Below are 23,726 nucleotides of genomic sequence, written 5' to 3'. Positions count from 1 at the left end.
AACATTTCCTATTGTTTATTGTAATGAAGGAACAGGGTGTTGCCCAGTGCAAATATGTGGCTAATTAATGTGTTAATAGTTTGGAGAGAAATGGAGGTTAATGGCACAGAGCAATAAGCTCTTATATAGAATTTTGCCAGCTTTACCTTTAGAATTGCCTTAACGGAATGTCAAATTACAATCAACTATACATTATTAGATGCTAAATTAATCACCAATGCTGAAGTTGCCCTACTATACCAGTCATTTAACATTAGCAGTGGGGGATTTTGCTGAGGTATATTTGACTTGCCAGACAATGGTCAAAGAACAGCATGAGCATTGTGTGAAATAGGACTAAAATAAAACTGCCCAAATCTAATGTAAACTATATTCTGTTCTATGGCCACACAGCATGTCCAGTGTGCAGGAAGAGTTAAACGGAGAAGACGGCAGCAGCCAGACCCCATCAGAATATCTGCCCTCTCCATGGATGCCGCAAACAGGAGAGATTGTCCTTCTGAGACACCAGTCATCCCTCGGTTCTTCACGCCTACATCAAACATGCCGAGAAGACAAAGCGCTTGTCACGTTCTCTTTGCTATCTGTTGCAGTCATAATCATCTCAGTCTGATATTCCTTTGTATTTCTTTGTATTTGTTTAATTTATTTAATGCCTTTCTGCACCATGTAAACTGTTACCAATACAGGCGTCCTAACAGTCGGTTGAGTTCAAGCCCATGTCTTCACCTCTCAAGCAACTCCATCTTTCTTGACATGCACTTATGCTATTATGGGGAAATGCCAGACTTTATATCATACCATGTCCTCTTTACACATCAGAAAATTTGCTAATCCTGCAACTGAGCACTACATTTACATTATGCATTTGGCAGACGCTTTTATCCAAAGCGACTTACAGTGCACTTATTACAGGGACAATCCCCCCAGAGCAACCTAGAGTTAAGTGCCTTGCTCAAGGACACAATGGTGGTGGCTGTGGGGCTCGAACCAGTGATCTTCTGATTACCAGTTTACCAGTTATGTGGTGTAGACCACTACACCACCACCACTGGTGGTGACTACAGCATATGACTACAGCATATGGGATGGCTGTAGGGGTTACTTTCACTCTTGGCATTTACAGGGTCTGGACTGAACAATATGAACACAATATTGCCCTGAAATAAATGATGTTTATGAAGGATATAATATATTTTTGAGATTTTGTCAGGAAGATCTTGATTGATCTCTGGTTAATTATTCTGGTGGTGTTTTATTGGATTGCATTATAAAACCATGGGCCAATGACTGGGTGATGGGCAATCGATGGGGTGTCTTTAAAATGTTATGTTTGTGAAATAAAAAAACCTTTCTCATGATTGTCTAGCTCTGTGGGTGTTTTTGATGGAGTCAGATGCAGATTGTAACCTTTTCGGTCTATGAAATGAAGTAGGCATCTTCAGCAGTATTCACACTGTGCTTGCTTGATATATAAATTAAGACTTGTCATCTTAAATGTTAACAGTGTTTCCCACCCAAAGCACCTGGTTAAATCATGACATTGTCATTATTTTACCATTTCATCGGGATATAAGGTTACCCCCCCTCCTCGCGGGTCATAACCTACATTCAATAAAAATGTTCAAAGACTAAAGTTACATGTTTTCCAAATACATATTTATTACAATGGACTGTATCCTAAACCAACATTTAATGAGTACCACTGTTGTAACTTTGCAGCCACACAATTGTTGATGTAATGAGAACTAAAGATTGATGAATGGTGTAAAAAAGCATGAATTCCCTCTAATGGGTTTGTTTACCAAAATAGGCAGTATTTGAGCAAAAGGAGGCAAATTATCTTTTTGAAAATGGGTTTATAACTTTACAATTTATTTTAAGTCTTAACTGCACTCCAAATATTAAATTTTTATAGGCTACACACAAAAGAAAAGGACCAAGAAATTAGAGGATCCTTAGTATGTTAAACGGTGGCAGGCAAACCCCCCAGGCTTACAGAAATGGTTTAACCCTACTACTCAGCAGCCAATGGAAAAGTGCAACACTCACCCCTTCAAACTGGACAAGTGGCCAAATGGCTCAGAATCACATGAAATCGACACGTTATTTACGTGTTGTTAACGCGTAGTCAACGCGTTAACAACACGTTAACAACACGTAAACAACGCGTAGACAACACGTTGACAACGTGCAAACAACGTGTTGTTCACGTGTTGTCTACGCGTTGTCTACGTGTTAAAATTCGCGTATATTTGACCTGCCTGGCGTTCCATAGTGTGAAACCGACGTCAACTCTAGTTCGACGCGTCATAGAACGTGAGACACGCGTACCCGCTCCAGTCCATGAGGCGGCAGCAGGGAGCGTGTTTATTGTCCGGGACGGGATATGTGTCTGTGCGGTCCGGGATCTGAGATTTTTTTGGGGTGGTGGCTGTTTGTTTGACTGGAGTAAATGCGCTGGAATGCAGTTGACCAGCTAACTTACCCGGCCGAGTTTGAGCGAAATTTCGGATTTTACCTCGACTTTTCTCGAGCCGATCTTCTTTTCCCTGTGGACTCGTTTTACCGGTCATAGCAACTTTTATTGATTAATTCACAGATCTGAGTGCTAACGGCATACACAGATGCAGGCCATAAAGTGTGTGGTGGTGGGGGACGGGTGAGTTTACCTTATTTACATTATATCATTTTCTATTGTCTCATTAAATGTTTCTTTGTTCGCTGTCTAGTGTTTTTAGTTTAAACTAACTCGTGGGCCTTTAATTTGGGAAGTTTTATGGAGTTTAGTAGTTCACGGATATTGTAAAAGCTGCTATTTCCTCAAGACTGACCCACATATAGCTCGCTAAATCTGTGTTTGTCAGTTTCTGTAGCTACTTCTGGAGGACATTGAACACCTATGTTTCACATACCCACTGTCATGGGAATTTTAAAAGTCATGGAAATTAATACAGTCAAAGTTGTTGGAGCCTCAGAAATTTCTTGTGAATTCTTATTATGAATATCTTGAGAATAATCCTTAAAAGCGAATATACGTTTTTGTAATTACGCTCAGTTCTAAAATATCTAATCATACAGAAATTCTAAAAAAAGAAAAAGAAAAAAGGCTTACATCCTTATTCATTTAACACAATTTTTTTTAAAGTGTATAGAAATTATTTGGTCCCAAGATGTGGGAACTCAAATGTCCGTTTATTTGTCGACTGGTCTCTGTTTTGTTTTGTTTTCGTACTTTTTGTCTTTCTAAAGTGTTGGTAATGGCAACTTTACAACTAATCCTTCCCTACGTTTTATTTACATGCTATATATATATATGTCATTCATATTTAGTTAATATGAGCAAATGTTGTCTGGATGTGTGGGGAGTGGTGCAATGATATAAGAAGTCAACGGCCAAACCCACTTTTATAATTCACATGAGTAAGACTGGCTCATTTTAATGCCAGGCACAGACGTTATAAGTCCTGTTTCCACTCTTAAAATATCAAATGATATCAGTGGATGTTATGTAAGACATAATAAATCAGATTTTATTTGATGAATGGTCTTTGTTTCTTTTGTCAGGGCTGTAGGAAAAACATGCCTGCTGATCAGCTACACAACCAATGCTTTCCCTGGAGAGTACATCCCGACTGTGTAAGCAAACCTTCCCTCTCTTATTTATGAGTTTCTGAAAGTCAACCTGAAATCAAAATTAGTGGTCGACCGATATATCGCAGAGGTCGATAAATTTTCCAGTTTGGCCAATTTTTGGTTAATTTCTTGAGGACACTTAAAATCGCCAGCTTGCATGTGAAGTGTCTTGAGACATGTAAACAACCAGTCATGGTTCGTTTAGTTGTTTCATGCCACCATGATACTATAATAATTAATGATGTCCTGATCAGCTTTTTTGTCTCCCGATCCGATATTTAAATATTAAATATCTGCCGATACAGAGTCCTGATCCGATACATGCATTTGTCTAGATAATAGATCTGCAGACTATTTTTTTGTTTGTTTACAAAAGTAACGAATTAATTAAAAGTAAATAAATGATGTCGTCAGCTTAATGCATTTATCTTTGCATTTTGATAAAGCTCACATATAAAATCAACTTCTACTTAGATTGGTGTAATAGCTTATTTTAACTTTAATATTCAGGTACAAAAATAAATCACAACTCCAGTTCTGTATGTATGAATAGAAATCTTACCTACACTTACAAATGGTGTAAACCGCTTGACATGAATAGTCACAACAAAAAATTTATTCTATAAAAACAAATTTAAAATTTCGCAATTCCACTTAAAAGTGGCGTAAACAGTTACAATTGAACAGGCCCAAGTTCAACAATAATGAAACAGTTATTAATAGTTCAGCTGTCAAAATAAAAATGCCATTGTGACATACTGACAACCAGTAAAAACCATGAAAGCATCACACACCGCAGAGATACATTCAAAAATAAGAAAAATATATTCATAACAAGCTCTAAAACTGCTCCAGTGAGAAATCATTATGCTCTATGGCCTGTTTACTGTCTTTGAGTTTTGCTGTAACACAAATCACTAATTATTAAGCAAATGCATGAAGACACGGTGTCGTTATTGAAGGATAAAAAGTTATATTTATTATTAGTGGTATTGTGACCAACATTATTCTGATTTAAATTGGGATGAGTGACTGATGATGAGATATTGCGAACACCTGAAGTGTGCACATCTTTGACACAGAGAGCGCTCATGTTAATTGTGACCAACATTAATCTGATTTAAATTGGGATGAGTGACTGATGATGAGATATTGAGAACACCTGAAGTGTGCACATCTTTGACACAGAGAGCGCTCATGTTAATTGTGACCAACATTAATCTGATTTAAATTGGGATGAGTGACTGATGATGAGATATTGAGAACACCTGAAGTGTGCACATCTTTGATTGACACAGAGAGCGCTCATGTTAAAGAGAGTAAAGCTAAAAGCGTTCATGATTGCTCAAACAGTCTCTATCACTAAACACAACGTCTGATTGTCACAACTCATTTCATGTATCATGTATTAGCATGTTTATTTGTTGTTTAATTTGTTTTTAAACCTGTTAGCCACCTCTATCCTATACCTGTTCGCTGTGCAACGAGTCCGAATAATTACTGTAACGACTCTAGAAAATGGGCAAATTAATATTCATACACATGTAATTCTTACACATTTTTAAAAACAAACCGGCATATTCATCTCAATTACATCATGTCTGAAAGTTTAAATTTGTGAATGCTTAGAATTGCCAACACTCAACCTTCATAGGCCATTCTGTCATGCTTTAAGGGCTGAGAAAGCAGTGTATGTGGGATTGCCTGCATGCTGCAAAAAAGGCGGCCGATCGATCGGCACATCTCTAACAATAATAGACCGGTGTGCAACAGTGTCATTTAAACGGTCCACATATCAGACGCTTTTGAGCTTCTAATTAAAAAAGTGCTTGCCTATTTCATTCTCCCTCTCTCTCATCAACAGTTCCCTGTAACTTTTAATTGTCTTGTCAAATGAGGAAAAGGCAAATATCAATAAAACTAATATCATATACCGTTTGCAAATATGTGCATATCTCATTTAAACTGATGTAATAAACCAACCTTACACAACCTCAGCAGATCCAGCATCCTGTGGAGCACTCCTAGATCTTCCTCTGAAGCACGTGTTCTATCAGCCTCTCCTCAGCAGTTCCCTGTTACTTTTCTAATGATAAAAGGCAACTATCAATAAACCTTGTATTATATACCATTTGCAAATATGCAGAGATGTAGTTTAAAAAATGTAATTCACGATCCTAAGGAAATCCAGCGTTTTCTTCCTGTTGTGCGCTCCTCTAATATCTTCCTCTGAAGCATGTATTCTATCCGCCAGAATGAAAAACTTCAGGATCAGGATCAAAAGTTCCTCTCATACACAAATCACGATGGTCTGTCTGTGACATTCTAAGTAGGCGATCCAAGCCGTTTAAACTAACTGCATTTCCATCCAAGGATTTTTTGCAAAAAAAGTTTTAGCGCATCAAAATAAAGCTGATGGAAATGCACATTATTGCTAAAATGTCACGTGTCGACAAAACATTTTTCCGTTTAACTCAAGTGCATAAACTCTATGTTGATACATCAAATGTCGTGAAAAACTGGTTTGGAAACCCAATCATTAGCCTGTGTTAATCATGACGACAGTATTGAAAGCCAATTTATTGTACGTTATTATTGATTGATCTTTACGGCATATAGAGCCAATCTGCAAACGTGACACTTCCAGGAGTGCCAACACAAATATCTTGTGCACACTGAACAAATGAATAGCCACTGTTTGTGATTTAATTTAATCGCAGTATCCATCCGTTTATTTATTAAAGTTGCATTTCCACACCATTCCAAAAAATAGACGGCAGTCGTGGAATTAGCCCATAAAACATATCATTTCTGTGCACAATAATTTTTTATTAAAAATAAATACAGAATACTAGAAGAAAAGCATGTTGTTTGTTTTTTGAACGCTTGCAGCCCAATTCTAAACGAAAAAAGCATTAAATAAAAAAATTACATTACCAAACGAAAGACGCATTAAATAAAAAAAACACATTACCAAACGAAAAAAATATATATTTATAGACATATGTTTTTTATTTACACAAACTTATATTACCCTGTTCTATAGACGAAAACAGTTGGCTGAATGACATTCTCAGAATGTTCTTCTGAACGTTACAGCGGAAACAACATAAAATACTCCGTCATTTTGTGGCATACAGATAAGTGTAAGACATCATTAGATATTATAAAAGGTCTACTTTTATTTGTCTATGCTCACAATAACAACAAAACCTTGTGCTTTTGTAAAATAAAGAAAATGAAAAGGGTGCACTTTCAGCTGTCTCTGTATTCGCAAGCATATTTCTGAAACACGTCACAAAAATGTGATGCGTTTCTGGAAAAAACTGAAACTCCGTGAATCCTCATCACACAAACATAGAAACATATGTCTGAAGAAAGCTTAAATAAAACAATTAAAATTTAAAACAAATATTTATTTAATGCTTTCAGAAACAAAAGACTAGGAAAGCTTCAGGCCCAGATGGTGTTTCAACTAAAAGTCTGCACTGACCCATAGTCCCCATCTTCACACAGATTTTCAATAGATCACTGGAGCAGTGTGAAGTTCCCTGCTGCTGTAAGCGCTCCACCATCATTCCGGTTCCCAAAAAAATTCAAATCACAAGACTTAATGACTACAGACCTGTCGATCTCACATCTGTGGTCATGAAGTCATTTGAGAGACTGGTTTTGGCCTACCTGAAGGACATCACTGGGCCCCTGCTGGACCCCCATGTGTTAGCTTACCGAGCAAACAGGTCTGTGCATGCTGTCAATATGGGACTACCTTATATCCTGCAACACCTCGATAGACCTGGGACTTGTGCAAGGATCCTATTTGTGGACTTCAGTTCAGCCTTAAATAACATCACACCTGATCTTCTCTCAACCAAACTGACACAGCTCTCTGTGCCCACCCCAATCTGTCGATGGATCACCAGTTTTCTGACAGACAGGCAGCAGCTAGTTAAACTGGAGAAACTCACATTCAGGACCCTCACTATTAGCACTTGTGCTCCTCAGGGATGCGTTCTTTCTCTATTGCTCTTCTTCCTGAATATGAATGACTGCACTGCTAAAGACCCCACTATCAACCTCCTGAAGTTTGCAGACGGCACAGTGGCCGCACCATCCGTGATGGTGTCGAGTCTGCATACAAATGGAAGGCTGATCAGCTGGCTGTCTAGTGTGGTCACAGCAACCTTGAGTTGAACCTGGTAAATGGTCTGCATTTATAAAGTGCTTTTTTTAATCTTAGAGGTTACAAAGTGCTTTACACTGTGTCCCAATCACCAATTCACGCACACATTCCTACAGCAATGGCGGCAGAGCTGCCATGTAAGGCGCTTGGGGTTCAGTGTCTTGCCCAAGGACACTTCGGCATGTGGAGTCGTGTGGGCCTGGAATCGAACCACCAACCCTGCGATTGGCAGCCGACCTGCTCTACCAAACTGAGTCACCTACACCTGCCCCTACACACTACCAATTCTCAGGACCTGAATTGGCACACCTACATATACCTGGGACACCAACATAGAGCATAATTTCTCATTATGTTCCCTTACCGAAAACGTTGTCATGTCTTCTGGAGTCTTTCAAATGGTTAAAAGATAGCACTAGTGTTTAAAAGAGATGTTGTTTCTAATGTCTTTCATCCATAATGACCATAAAAGAGAACAATCTGTTAAATTCTAGAGTTGTTACAAGAGTTAGACTTGTTTGTGTATTAAAACATTAAAAACCACTGACAGGTGAAGTGAATAACATTGATTATCTTGTTACAATGGCACCTGTCAAAGGGGTAGGATCTATTAGGCAGCATTTATATTAAGCAGTCAATTCTTGAATTTCATGTGTTGGAATCAGGAAAAATTAGCAAGCGTAAGGATCTGAGTAACTTAGACAAGTGCCAAATTGTGATGGCTAAATGACTGGGTCAGAGCTTCTCCAAAACGGCAGGTCATGTGGGGTGATCCCATTGTGCAGTGGTTTGTACTTACCAAAAGTGGTCCAAGGAAGGATAACCGGTAACAGAAGGTTAGCCCATCTGGTAGGATCCAACAGAAGAGCTACTCGAGCACAAATTGCTGAAAAACTTAATGCTGGCCATGATAGAATGGCATCAGAATACAGGAGTGCATCGCTGCTTGCTGCGTATGGTGCTACTTAGCTGCAGACTAGCTTCAGAGTGTCCATGCCTACCCCTGTCCACTGCCTAAAGCACCTACAATGGGCATGTAAGTGTAAGAACTGGACCATAGAGCAATTTAAGAAGGTGGCCTGGTCTGATGAATCAGGCTTTCTTTTACATCATGTGGACAGCCGGGTGCATGTGCATTGTTTACCAGGGGAAGTGGTCACAGCAGGATGCACCATGGAAAGAATGCAGGCCAGTGGAAGAAGTATGATGCTCTGGGCAATGTCCTGCTGGGGAACTTTGGGTCCTGGCATTCATGTAGATGTTACTTTGACACGTACCACCTACCTAAAGATTGTTGTATTGGTGCCAGATACCACAGGACACCTTCAGAGGTCTTGTGGAGTCCATGCCTCGACGGGTCAGAGCTGTTTTGGCGGCACATGGGGTACCTACACGATATTAGGCAGGTGGTTTTAATGTTGTGGCTGATCGGTGTATACTGATTCATGACATAGGGAGCTAATTGAGATGGGCTGATACAATTAGTCGACGTTATCGACAACGTCGACAATAAAGAATTGTCAACAACATTTGCATTGTCGAATAGTCGTTTGATCTCATTTAACGTAACATGAGATCACTTTAAACTCTAATGATGAAGTGCGTGAGCAGCACTGCAGCTCGTACAAGAATGAAGACAGGAAGAATTACACAGTCCAGATGCACTCTAAACTTTCCAAACAGCTTCAGCTTATGTAGATCGCAAAGTACAAGGGAATTATACAAAATAAGTAAATATAGAATTTTGTTGTGGAGTCTGCAGTGTTATATCTTAAATGCAGTTATATTTAATGCGTTATAGCTTTATTAAAGTTAAAATAATACGGAAGCAGGTCATTTAATTAACTACAAACTCCAAAACTAGCATTTCTCTGTGCAGTCAGCGCCTCTTCTATGATTTGCACGAATGTCTCGATCTAAGGGGGAGACATTGAAACTGCACCCAGATGAGACGCACTTTGTCATGGGACGCACGTCCCTCAAGCGTGCACGTGTAGCGCCTCTCTAGCGTGTATAACTATAGTGAGAGGTGGCTATCCTGAGTTCTTTAAAACTTCTATCCAATTAATCAAATAAGTGGGATTTCTCTAATAAACTTATTAGTGCTTATATTGTGTGTATGTAATTACTAACTTATTGTATGAAATACTCTTTTCCTTTAAATCACCATTTAAGTATTAATATTCACACTCTAATATGAAATATCTAGGAATTACTTTTGTCCTTATACACCTTCCACATTTAACCCAAAACACTCTTTTCTTATTTAACTTAATATATCAAAATAGTCACTAACAACAACTGTTATATAAAAAACAATATAAAAGATTTATTTAGAAAAAGTAAATTATTAGTTAAATGTGTCTGGCAAAAAATCACTTTTCAGATCACAAATGCACTCAAATTCACATTCAAAACATAAGGGCCCAAGAAAATAAAATAGCCGGCAATAACCTAGTCTAATCTGAAATACCCTTCAAATGTTCAAACGATGCAGGCCTGTATGTAGCTCGGGTACGTGGTAGCCTTTAGCAACATGGCCGATCGACCACGCAGGCCAAAACAAATGAATACCTGTACACTCAATGGGAATTGTTGCCTCACGCGCACAGGCTGACAGGCGACAACAGCAGGAGATATGACGAGAAGATCCACGATGAAGAATAGATCGTTGAAGAGAAGATTCACAGAGTTGAAACTCACACCGCTGACGATCTCGGCAAAGTCCGCACTCGGTAACGCTATCCGGCTCCGTCAGGGTCTTTGTCCGCAGACGGTCTCGCAGCTTCACACAGGCTTAACTAGGCCAGGCCGATAACCGCTAGCTTCGTAGCTAAGTCTATGCAAAATGCACTAGCCACTTAGTCAGCAGCTAACACAAACTTGTTTCTGTCTTCTTGTGCTGAGCAGTCCACTCAAACTGACAGAAATATCACCATTCCCGTTTCGTATAAGAGTCCTGGTTTAACACTCTCACTAAACTGGTGCATTACATTCATCTTAACATCATTTCTCTTTCCGCAGACATCACGCTTCTCTCCTCAATCCTTCGTCCCTCCCACTCTCTCTTTTCCTTTTTACTCAAATGTGATTGGCTCATTCACAAACTTTTCAGAAATAAAATAAATTCACAAAACCTTAGTGTAAACTCTTTTTTCCTATTCTTACATGCATTTTCAAAGCATTTTCACATATATTATTACACAACAAATATTTAACATTTTAAATGCTGAATTCAGTATAACATGAACATTACTCCAATATGCATTTCTCTCATTGAGCAAATTATAAATCTATGGCTGGTCAACGAATCAACTTTTAAACCTCTGTTTATTAAACTATGAAATTATTTATTCAACTTGTATACCTTATATTAAAGAATAATTTCAACCTGGCTACACCCTCCCCCTTTTAAATGTCTGTTTGTCCTCATCAGACACTAATAAACTAACATAGGAGTCCTAAGGGCATAATAACTATTGTTCTAGTGTTTTCCTATTTTAATGACTATCCCTCTGTGTACAATGGTTAGAGGCTGATCTCTTGATCTACCAGGCTCATCATAGGTAAGTCTAATAGTTGGCTTGGCAGTTCTCTTAGGTCTAGGCTCAGATCTGGGCTGCATTCTATCCTCCTGGACCTCAGATACTTCTTCAGGGTCAGACTCTGATCCAGCTTCACTGGTCTCTTCCAGAGCTACTTCCTGATCACACTCCTTATCCTCAGATTCCGGTTCAAAGTTGTGGTCAACATTGTCTGGGTCTGAATCATTTTCATGAACAGGTTCAGCTTTAGGGTAATTTTCATGTTCTGGTTCAGGGTCATCTTCTAAGTCAATTACTGGCCTGGCAGTTTTTAGCACCCTTGGGACAGGCTCTCTCCGAGTGACACGTTGAGTGACATAATACTCCATGTCAGAGGACGAATCAGAAAACTCCTGTAACGCTCGATTCTCTGGTCTCAAGTCTCTTTGACTTTTCTTGCGAGTGTCTGCTCTGGTCTTAGGTCTGGCAGGTGGATCAGCATACTGGTCTAAGTGTGGCATTCTCACAAGCTGTCCAATAGGAAGAAGGTGGTCTCTGTGCATAGTTTTTTTCCCTAGCCTTCCATCCTCCCGTTTGATTTTGAACACAGGTAGGTTTGGCATCTTTCCAACAACAACATATGGGTCAGGGCTCCACTTACTTTCTAGTTTGTGCTTGCCTCTCAGGCCTAAATTCCGGAGCAGTACTCTGTCGCCAATGTCTATGGACTGAAAGGTAACTCGGCGATCATACAACCTTTTGTTTCTCTGATGCCGTTTGTCTGCAGCATCAGAGGCTAGCTTATAGGCTTGCTTCAAGTCTTCCTTCAGCTTTGTGACATATCGGGTGTGAGACGCATCTTCTATGCCATCTGGGGACGTTCCAAAACACAAATCAACAGGAAGTCTCGCCTCTCTGCCAAACATTAAATGGTAAGGCGAGTACCCTGTGGCATCACACTTTGTGCTATTGTACGCATGGACCAAGTAAGGCACATGTTGGCTCCACGTACGCTTCTTCTCCCGGCTTAACGTACCTAACATTGAGAGCAGAGTTCTGTTGAACCTTTCTGGCTGCGGGTCTCCTTGCGGATGATACGGTGTGGTCCGCGACTTGTGTATCCCCATCAAGGTCAACAGCTCTCGGATCAAGCGGCTTTCGAAATCTCTTCCTTGATCCGAATGGATCCTAGAAGGCAGTCCATAATGTATGAAATATTTTTCAATCAAGACCTTTGCCACAACATGGGCCTTCTGGCTTTTTGTTGGGAAAGCCTGAGCGTATCTCGTGAAATGATCTGTGACCACTAACACGTTGCTTATGCCTTTGGAGTCAGGCTCCATGGAAAGAAAGTCCATGCACACTAAATCCATAGGCCCTTGGCTTACGATCTGATGCAATGGAGCAGCTCTCTGTATAGGCGTCTTGTGAGTGACACACTCTCCACAGTTCTTGATGTATTCTTCCACATGCATCGACATCCTAGGCCAAAAGAATCGACTTCGGAGCAGGTCAACAGTTCTTTCTTGTCCCAGGTGCCCCAGGTCATCATGCATGGCCTGCATAACCATCTCCCGGAACTCTCTTGGCAGGATGAGTTGACTGACCACATCTCCAGATGGTCTCTGGCTGCACCGGTACAGCAATCCATCTTGCATTGACAGCTTCCCAGCTTCTCTTTTCAATCTGGACAACTCAGGACTCCCGTTCACATCCTCTGGCCAGCGCCCATGCTTGACGGCTTGTATGGCCGGTCCGATGGCTTCATCCTCTTCCTGAGCCTTTCTGAGATTCTGCTTGGACATGAGTTCCAGGGACTTTAACTCCATGTGTGTTGGAAACGCATACAGGTCAGGAACACAATGGGGGGATGCTCCAAGCTGAGCAACACAGACTGGTGTACTGCGTGCGAACTCTGGGATGCCAACTCTCTGGCAGATGGTCTTCACTCCAGACTGAGGTATAGTCACCCAGCCATCGTCATCCTCTTCTGGCATGTTCCTTGACAACAGGTCTGCATCAATGTTCTGTCGGCCTGGGCGATACTGCACATCGAACTCGTATGTCGATAAGGCAGCTAGCCAGCGATGGCCCACCGCGATTGAGCTTGGCTGTGGACAGCACGCGTACGTAGCGGGTTGTTGTCAGTACGTACGGTGAATCTTGCCCCATACAGATAGTCGTGGAATTTGTCGACTACTGCCCACTTGAGGGACAAGAATTCAAGCTGATGTATGGGGTAGTTTCTCTCTGCAGAGCTGAGTTTTCTGCTTGCAAAGGCAACTGGTCTCAGGCCTTCAGTGTGTTCTTGGTAAAGGACAGCGCCCAGACCTTTCAAGCTTGCGTCCACATGCAGGATGTATGGATTCTGTGGATTGGCAAATGCCAGAACAGGCGCATGTGTCAGACAGTGAATTATGTGATGAAACGCTTTGGTGCAGGCTTTGTCCCATCTTTCCCCAAAAGGTTCTGATTCTTTCAAGTAGACTTTGTTCACATCTTGAGCATATTTATTTCTCTTTTGAGTTGGAGCATATCCCTTCGTGAGTTCAGTCAGTGGTCTAACGATTGCAGAATAGTTCTGAATGAATCGTGGTAATAACCACAAAACCCTAGGAAAGATTGTAACGTCTTCAGGTTTGTTGGCATTGGCCAGGTAGTGACAGCCTCAATCTTGTTTGGATCTGGGGCAACGCCATCTGCAGACACAATGTGCCCCAGGTACTTGACCCTCGGCAGACAGATCTGACACTTGTCAACTGAGAGTTTCAGCCCAACTTCACCGAGACGATCTAGAACCTTGAGCAGTCTCTCTTCGTGTTCCTCGAGAGTTTTTCCAAACACTATCACGTCGTCAAGGTACACGAGAACTTGTAGGAGGTTCATGTCACCCACTGCCTTTTCCATCAACCTTTGAAAGGTTGCTGGTGCCCCGGTAATGCCTTGCGGCATTCGTTCGAACTGAAAGAACCCTAACGGGCAAATGAACGCCGTTTTCTCCTTGTCCTCTTCGGACATAGCTATCTGGTAGTAGCCTGAACGCAAATCCAGTGCAGAGAACCACTGGCTCCCTGTTAACGCATTCAGTGCATCTTCAATGCATGGAGTTGTATACTGGTCAGGTATGGTTCGGCTATTCAACAGTCTGTAATCTATGCACATCCTAATAGCCCCAGTCTTCTTTCTGACTACAACTATTGGGGATGCATATGGGCTTCGCGACTCGGTTATGATCCCTGCCTGCAGAAGTTCCTGTAGATGCTTTCTCACATCTTCGATATCTGCAGGGGCCAGCCGGCGTGATCGTTGACGGAAAGGCCGGGAATCAGAAAGTCGGATTCTGTGCTCTACTCCTCGGGCTAATCCCACGTCCCACTCTTGCATTGAGAAGACATGAGACTTCTGAGCCAGTTTCTTACATAATCTGTTCTTCCATTGTTCTGAGATAGGAGAGTCACCAAAGTTGATCATGCTCTCATCAAAGTCAGAGGAAACAGTCTCCTTAGGGGGAATAGTCGCAACTGAATCAATGTGATACACACATCCAATCACTGTTCCCACAGGTATGGAAGCTTCTCTTGAAGATTCATTCTTGAGTAGTATTCTCAAGCTGTTGACATCCAAGGCTCCACTGGGAACAACCATGGGATGAAGCATCACATCAGCAGGTAAGGAGGCTGCAGGTGATGAGTCTATCATCAGGATTTCTTGAGCAACATGCTTCTTCAACTCGACCTTGCACACAACCGGAGCGTCACCATCTGGGGTTAAGACCAAAGGGCCTGGACCCATCCATCTGACACGGCCAGCTTCATCATCATGGACCGGGACAGCAACACCCTTGAGTGCAGGTTGATCTTCCTTGACACAAACACGAAGGCCTAGTGTTCGAGTGACATCAATGCCATTGTCTTTGCATTGATCCACCAAGCGTCTAACATGGCTCGCATTGGTGCCCACAATGACAGCCGTCTCATCTTCAGCTTTGGAATAATTTTCAGCCCTGGGGTTTGGACATATGAGAGCTAGGACAGTTACAGTCTGGCTGGTTCCTAACACTTCCGCTGGATACTCCATATCAACTACCACGTAGCCACGGTAAGGGTAGCTAGCTCTAGACTCGCTTAAACCCCACAGGGAAAGGCCAGACACTGGCTGAATGGGCATATCAGACAAGTACTTCTGGTACCAGGGTTCAAAAATAATCGTCACCTGGGAGCCACTATCTAACAAAGCAGTGCAGGGTTGTCCATTAACCTTCAGCGGCACCAGGCTAGGCGGCCCAACTAACCCATCAGGAATATGCACACTCTCAGACATGTCAGCGGTACTTTTCTTAACAGAACAGTTAACTGCATTAGCGGTGGCATCACTTGATGGCTGGTTGTTCTTGGACAGCTTCAGAGCTTGTATAAGTCTCTTGATAACTTTAGCCTGGTTTTCTGAGTTTTGACACTTCCTTGCAAAATGCCCACTCTCACCACATCGATAACAGAAGTGTTCCTCCGATACTTTGAATGATCTTTGTGGGAGCTGACTACTGGGTTTGTTGCATTCACAGCTGAAACAGCAGCTTGAGGTTCAGCTACTTTATTTGTGACTTTCTGTTGCAAGCGCTTCATTTGTTTTTTCAAAGCTGCTATCTCACTGTCCGAACTGCACTCACTGTACTCTACATTTGGGGGAATTTTCTCACTGCTAACTGACGTGTCTTGTGATTGCTTAGACACGACAGCAGCAACCAAGGCCTTAAGTTCTTTGATCTCAGCCTTCAAGTTCTGAATTTCAGTTTGTCTCACATCAGCATTCTGCCTTACATTTCCACTTTGCATGACAGGAGTAATCTTCTTTCGTGAGGCCTCGAATCCCTCTTCTGTGCGTATCTCCTTTAACAGCTGGAGAAAGGTTGGGGGTGTGGCTTTCCTCTCTCTCAGACGAAGGTTAACTAACATCATATCCGAGGCTATCGCACCACGCAACAACTGTTCGAGCCTTGCTTTATCTGCACACCCAAGGGGAAGACCATCTCTCTGCACAACTCTATTCAGCGACTGTTCGAGTCGTCTGAGGAAGTCAGACAGCTTCTCACCTGGTTGTTGCTGCAGTAAACTAAAGGCAAAATACAACTCTTCTCCTGATTCTGCTGTCCCAAAAGCATGCTCAAGGGCCTCTAAGCAGTCTTCGGGCTCACATCAGGATCACTGGCTCGTGCTGCTTTTACAATGTCAAGCCGGGCCTCTAAGACTTTCCATCAGTCTCCGCCTCTTCTCTTTGTGAGAGCAATCACTCTCTTCCACCATGAGCCGTGCTTGACCCAACCAGTGGTCAAACTGCTCTTCTCCAGCTGGGGTGGGCAACAACCCAGAGAAAGTTCGTAGGCGGCGATAGCTTCCATGCTCACTTGAGGACTTTGACGTCTTGTCAAGTAAATCACTCACAGCTCGCAGAATGGCCTCTGTTGACTTGGCAGCAGCCTCATCTTCTGGAAACAATGTGCGAAGGTCTTCAACATGTGTACCTGGAGCTTGTTGCGATTCGGACATCAGAAATTGTGTACTGCCTCGTGACGCTTCATCTGCTATGATAAGAGACCACGGCCCTCCACCTTCAATAGGAGACACTTCAAAGGGAATTATTTCGCCTTTTACTACTTCCTTACATTCACACAAGACCAAGTATCGGTTTTGTTGGCTGTTGAAGATGCGGCCTCTGACTCGCACACGTCCCAAACACTTCACTGTTTGCATTGTCTCTTCAATTACACTTGTGTCTACATCTTCTCGAATGAGCACCATGACTGCATGAGCCTCCTCTAATGCCTCGCCACGGCACCATCCCTTTAATTCTGATGCTAACTGTTTTATGCGCTCCATATTGGTTTATAAGTTAGCTCTATTAAAAGTTTCAGAATGCTAATTTTCAGTTGTAAATAGGAGAAAAAAAAATAAAAAATAGTAGAGAACCCACACTATGATCCTAGCGGTGCCTCCATTTTATGTAGCGCCTCTCTAGCGTGTATAACTATAGTGAGAGGTGGCTATCCTGAGTTCTTTAAAACTTCTATCCAATTAATCAAATAAGTGGGATTTCTCTAATAAACTTATTAGTGCTTATATTGTGTGTATGTAATTACTAACTTATTGTATGAAATACTCTTTTCCTTTAAATCACCATTTAAGTATTAATATTCACACTCTAATATGAAATATCTAGGAATTACTTTTGTCCTTATACACCTTCCACATTTAACCCAAAACACTCTTTTCTTATTTAACTTAATATATCAAAATAGTCACTAAGAACAACTGTTATATAAAAAACAATATAAAAGATTTATTTAGAAAAAGTAAATTATTAGTTAAATGTGTCTGGCAAAAAATCACTTTTCAGATCACAAATGCACTCAAATTCACATTCAAAACATAAGGGCCCAAGAAAATAAAATAGCCGGCAATAACCTAGTCTAATCTGAAATACCCTTCAAATGTTCAAACGATGCAGGCCTGTATGTAGCTCGGTACGTGGTAGCCTTTAGCAACATGGCCGATCGACCACGCAGGCCAAAACAAATGAATACCTGTACACTCAATGGGAATTGTTGCCTCACGCAGCACAGGCTGACAGGCTGACAACAGCAGGAGATATGACGAGAAGATCCACGATGAAGAATAGATCGTTGAAGAGAAGATTCACAGAGTTGAAACTCACACCGCTGATCGATCTCGGCAAAGTCCGCGACTCGTAACGCTATCCAGCTCCGCCAGGGTCTTTGTCCGCAGACGGTCTCGCAGCTTCACACAGGCTTAACTAGGCCAGGCCGATAACCGCTAGCTTCAGTAGCTAAGTCTATGCAAAATGCACTAGCCACTTAGTCAGCAGCTAACACAAACTTGTTTCTGTCTTCTTGTGCTGAGCAGTCCACTCAAACTGACAGAAATATCACCATTCCCGCTTTCGTGATAAGAGTCCTGGTTTAACACTCTCACTAAACTGGTGCATTACATTCATCTTAACATCATTTCTCTTTCCTCGAGACATCACGCTTCTCTCCTCAATCCTTCGTCCCTCCCACTCTCTCTTTTCCTTTTTACTCAAATGTGATTGGCTCATTCACAAACTTTTCAGAAATAAAATAAATTCACAAAACCTTAGTGTAAACTCTTTTTTCCTATTCTTACATGCATTTTCAAAGCATTTTCACATATATTATTACACAACAAATATTTAACATTTTAAATGCTGAATTCAGTATAACATGAACATTACTCCAATATGCATTTCTCTCATTGAGCAAATTATAAATCTATGGCTGGTCAACGAATCAACTTTTAAACCTCTGTTTATTAAACTATGAAATTATTTATTCAACTTGTATACCTTATATTAAAGAATAATTTCAACCTGGCTACACACGCTTAATGCAGCTAGATTAAAATTTTATAGATTGCGACTTATAGAATCATAATATGTCACTGTGCATTTCTTATCATGAAGGCAGTTGGCAATAAGCAGCTATATTAATAAGAGAGGGATTGTTTTTAGTTAAAGTTGGATTGAAGTGAACAGAAAGGTGAGAAAGGTAGTGTTCACCCCATTATAAACTGCAACAATATACATTTATTTGTTTTTCTTGTTTTCCAATAAAAATATCTAAAACTCATTTAAAACAATGTACATTTACTTTAAGAACTATACTGCAGAAGAAAAACATTGTTATTTGAGTATGATGAATATAATATAACAAATAAAAATATCTAAAAATCCTTTAAAAATAGATGCATTCAACTGAGAAGCAGCATATAAGATATTTAGACTTGTTTTTAGAGAATAGATCTTGAATATAAGTATATTTTGTCTTTACTCCACTCGCAGAAGTATAACAAAGTGAAAAATACATGTGTATATACAAAATACACGTATGGATTTTTAGACCATTTTAAATGGAAATCAAGACAAAAACACTTTTTTTTGCAGTGAATTTCTTCACTGAATTAAAGTATTTTTTCCCTATAATTCAGTGAATGTCATTAAGAGGTATTTGTAAAAGATGATTTGTCTTTTATTGTTAGTAAGCATGTTTAATACAACCTTAATACAAGCTGGATAATCTGTTAAGAGCTAATGATTAATCATTGCAATAATCACAGAATAGTCGAATAATCTTTCTAATAATCGTTAGATTAATTGATTATCAAAATAATCATTAGTTGCAGCCCTAATTGAGACACAGCATTAGTTTTAGGTACGATATCCACCATCGGTAAGGGACCATCTAAGAAGTTTATAAATTGTGCTTATACGTCCGTGGTGTCCAAGCATTCATTCAATTGATTTGCACATTCTAACTTGGAAAACATGGTTATTTAAAAAATATATAATAATTATCCAAATTATAAAGGTTACAGTCGGCTGCCAGTGGAAAGATTCACTGACTTTAGGTGATGTTTTCCAAGTATATCCAACTATATGTATACAGTATTACATTTTTTTAGAAAACAATCTTATATTCATCAAGAAGTAATTTTTACATTAGAAAGGTTGTAATAGGCTACCAGTGGTGTGAATGACTAAGTTATTTATTTAAAAAATAATTGAATAAAATATTTGTATAATTGCACATACTGGGAAAATCTCACCTTAAGTAAATCATGCACTAGCAGCCTAATACAACCTATAGAATGTATTAAATAGATACATATTATATATAGATATTATCAAAATAATATCTTGGTAAATTTCAGTGGGGGGGGGGGTTTCACCAACATTTTAGCTCTGTTTATGGACTTCCCATGGGTATATATCAGTCCCATGGGTATATATCACACCTAAAACGTAGTCCTGTTTGCTTTTTTGGTTTTCTGTTTTCTAAAGTGTCCCTTTACTGTTTTGCTGAGTCAAAAACCACTCCAAATGATTCAGTTTATTCACCACACAGATTAAAGTCATGTCTTGTGACCAAAGAGGTGTTCGTTGGGGGTCGGGGTGGGGTTAAATGTTGTATTTTTTCTTTGTTATATGTTTGTCTATATATATATATATAATCAATATATGTCAATAAAATGTTAATTAAAAAAAAAAATCACGTCATGACCTAGTGAGATTATTTAACAGAAAAAGCTAAGATTTAATGAAATAAATATATTGTTTGCACAGGCAGTGTTTTAAATGTGAGTGCTTGTGAATGTGTGGAGCCGGTTTTGTGCTGACATAGACACAAACTGCTCATACTTTTAGAGATCCATGGCTCATTCATGGAAAACACTATTATGAGCATCACATGCTCTGTTTGTAGTAGATGACAGCGCTTCGGGCTGGACGATTTGACCTAAAATCAAAATCTCGATTAATTGATCATTTTACCTCGATTACGATTAATGAACGATTAATTTTTTATTTTTTTATTTTTTTTTGCCCTCATATTTTACTGACAAGGTTTGTACTGTAAATATGCTCAACTATTAAAGGTGGGATATTTTTTTCCTAATGAAAGAGTGCATTTCTTATCTTTGAGATTTTCAAATAATTGAAGGAAACAAACTATTTATGGTTATTTATTTATGGTTGAATATTTCAAACAATTAAAATCAAAGCACACATTGCTTGAAATGAAAACGTATTATGAAAAAAAGGTCACATTTCAGATTTAATGTAAACAGCAAGTTTCCTAAAAAGGTAGGAAATAAATAACTTGAATTTTTTGCAAAGTAAATACAATTATTTTAAATATTGCCATGTCAAAAGTAGAAAATAACTGACAGACTTCAGTTCAACAGCTACCTTTTTGCGACATATTTTGTGCATGTTGGGCAGCACAGTTTGGGAAAAATATGGTCGCGATGGCACTGTGTATCTTCTGTCGAGAGTTTTAACGAGGCGTTTAAACCCACTGCGCTCCACTGTAGCTATGGGAGCCATATCCTTCGCGATGTAGTAACAAATAGCGTCAGTTATTTCTTTCCATCTTCTTGAATCCTTTTCATATTGTGTAGCATTTGTAAATGCTTGTTATCGACACCTGCTTTGTGGAGGCACTTGTTACTGGGCGCTTGTCAGTCTCTCTTTTTTTTTTTTAGAGCCATGCACTGCTCGTATTCGATAACGTGATTGTGCTCCAAGTGTTGAAACAGATTGGTGGTATTACCTTTGGTCCAGAGTTTCCGCTAGAAAAAAATGGTGCCGGTCAAAGTGACCGGCAGAGGTTTCGTTTTACGGACATTTTGATGATATGCCGGTCAAATATATCGCCTCTTAATTAGTCAAGTTGAGGAAAACTGGAGGCAGTCTATGTAACTTAAATGACATAATCAGGCTGTATAGAATGCAACATATTATTATTAGCTTAACTTTCAAATAGACGAAAAAAAAAAAAACATGAACGTCCGATTGGCGTCAATCAACGCCAATTGTTTTTTACTGTGGTTTCACACACATTCACTTTTTGAAACATTGAGGCACGGATGTACCTAATACAAATAAATAAAACATCTCCAGTTAACTAGCAGATCATTCATTTAGTCCGTTATTAAATAAGAGATCTAGCGCTAAAATCTGTTGTTTTTTAAATCAAGCTGAGCCTCGTGTCCGCTGCTATCAGTTGCATGGACGACGCGCTGCGCCGAAGTGCGCAATCTTCACTAGGACGCTGCTTTCAATCTATCGCCGTTGCGGAGACTCTATTAATTCCGTGAAATCACAAAATAAAATGCACACAAACGTGTCCCTGCTTGATATAGACTGTAACCATGCACTGATGAACATAGGCTATTCAGTTTTGATGATAGAGAAAAAAACTGCACGTAATGCGCGGATTAGAAGCACTGATCTATCTATAATGAGATGTTCCTGATTCACCATCGCCTGGCCTCTGAAAAAAGCTTTTAAAGCTAGTCTGCCTGGGCCTGGCCATATTTGAAACGCCTCACTCAATCGTTCGTTGTTTAGGTCTATATTGCAGCCGTTTTAGGCGTGCGCTTTATTTGAAATGCAGCATGCGATGTTGTTTCATAACTTTCAAACGATAGAGCCTGTTCCTTTATAACATAGCAAGAGATCGGTGTATTTTTGCTTTATACATTTTAGGCTTATTCTCAAATTCAGATTGTGTTAGGGGGACGGGATTATTAGGCAATTTTAATCGGACAATTTGACCGGAGAGATTTAATTTTGTCGGACATTTAATTTTTTTACCGGCCAATGTCCAGTAATTACCGGACAACGGAAACCCTGCTTTGGTCGTTGAAACGGTTTTTCTGCAGTGTTTACATTTGACTTCATTTTGTTCGGTGTCTTCTTTACTGAAGCCAAAATGTGTCCAAACGACAGACACTGCGTTTTTCTTTGGTACAAGCTGCTCCTGTTGCTTAGTTGACTCGGTGTTTGAATTCGCCTCCATGTTTCTCCAATGCCGCTGACTGGGCGGGGTGGAGTCAAGTGACTACACACGCGGTAGTATGTTTTTAAGGGGAAAGTAGAAACAGGATTAAAAAACCGAAATAACCGACATGGGAAAATTACGTCGGTTAGAGCTTCTGAATTTCGGTTTCAATTACTTTTCGATTAATCGTCCAGCGCTAATTCACTTTTTAGCACGAGTCATATCCAAACTTCATACAGTATTTATTTACATAAATACTGTGTTTAAAAGTAATCTTTTGCGATTTAATAATTACTGTGATTCATGTAGTGACCTGCTTTTTCAGATAGGGAATCTGCCGTCTCCTTGGTCTAACAACACAGAAACGCTTCAAAATAAAAGCTCAATTTAAATGAAAAAAGTATGACAGAAATTGATTACTACTATATAGTTATGTAATATTCACTGTTATACCACTAATAATAAATCAATAGGAACTGTATTATGTTTAAGCAATATCTCACATCTGTGATGCTCTTTTATCCAGCACTTAATTTGACAAAAATAACTCCAATGTTGTATTTAGGATTGTGCTGTGAGGTTCTGTATATAAGCACTTAATATAATAAAATAAAAAAATACAATATTATGTTGAAAATTAATTGTTATACTATACTTTTATACTAAATAAAGTGCTGAATGATATTAAAAAGTACGATAAAAAAAATAGTATCGGACTCTATCGGCGAGTACTAAAATAAAAAAAGGATCGCTACTTTGTATTGGAACATCCCTAGTTTTTGCACCCTGAGATTTTGCCATGGATTTTGAAATGATCGATAAGTGCACAGTGAAACAATCATATGGAAAGGGCTAGATACCGTCCACACTGCCAGTCAGGTGAGAAGATGTTGTACCTATCCTTTTTGTTTCTACTGACTTACTGTTTTTGTGTTGTGATTGCTGTTTTGTGTGTTGACCTGCTAATGTGGTTTTTCACTTGCTGATGTGTTTCAGGATTTGGCTTTGT

The 23,726-nt window shown here is 39.8% G+C and overlaps 1 protein-coding gene across 1 annotated transcript in view; it reads left to right on the top strand.

Annotated features, from left to right (window-relative positions):
- The first annotated feature begins 2,352 nt into the window (after window positions 1-2,352).
- The window catches only part of LOC127626426 (ras-related C3 botulinum toxin substrate 1), a 35,073-nt gene continuing 13,699 nt past the window's right edge, over window positions 2,353-23,726 (top strand). The window contains exons 1-2 of the mRNA XM_052102175.1: window positions 2,353-2,662; window positions 3,568-3,639. Of these exons, the coding sequence (XP_051958135.1) occupies window positions 2,628-2,662; window positions 3,568-3,639 (107 nt within the window). The 5' untranslated portion in view covers window positions 2,353-2,627. The remainder of the gene's footprint in view (window positions 2,663-3,567; window positions 3,640-23,726) is intronic.

Source organism: Xyrauchen texanus, chromosome 33, assembly GCF_025860055.1.
Source record: "Xyrauchen texanus isolate HMW12.3.18 chromosome 33, RBS_HiC_50CHRs, whole genome shotgun sequence".
NCBI classification, from domain to species: Eukaryota; Metazoa; Chordata; class Actinopteri; order Cypriniformes; family Catostomidae; genus Xyrauchen; species Xyrauchen texanus.
This window is presented reverse-complemented; position numbering and strand designations above follow the sequence as displayed.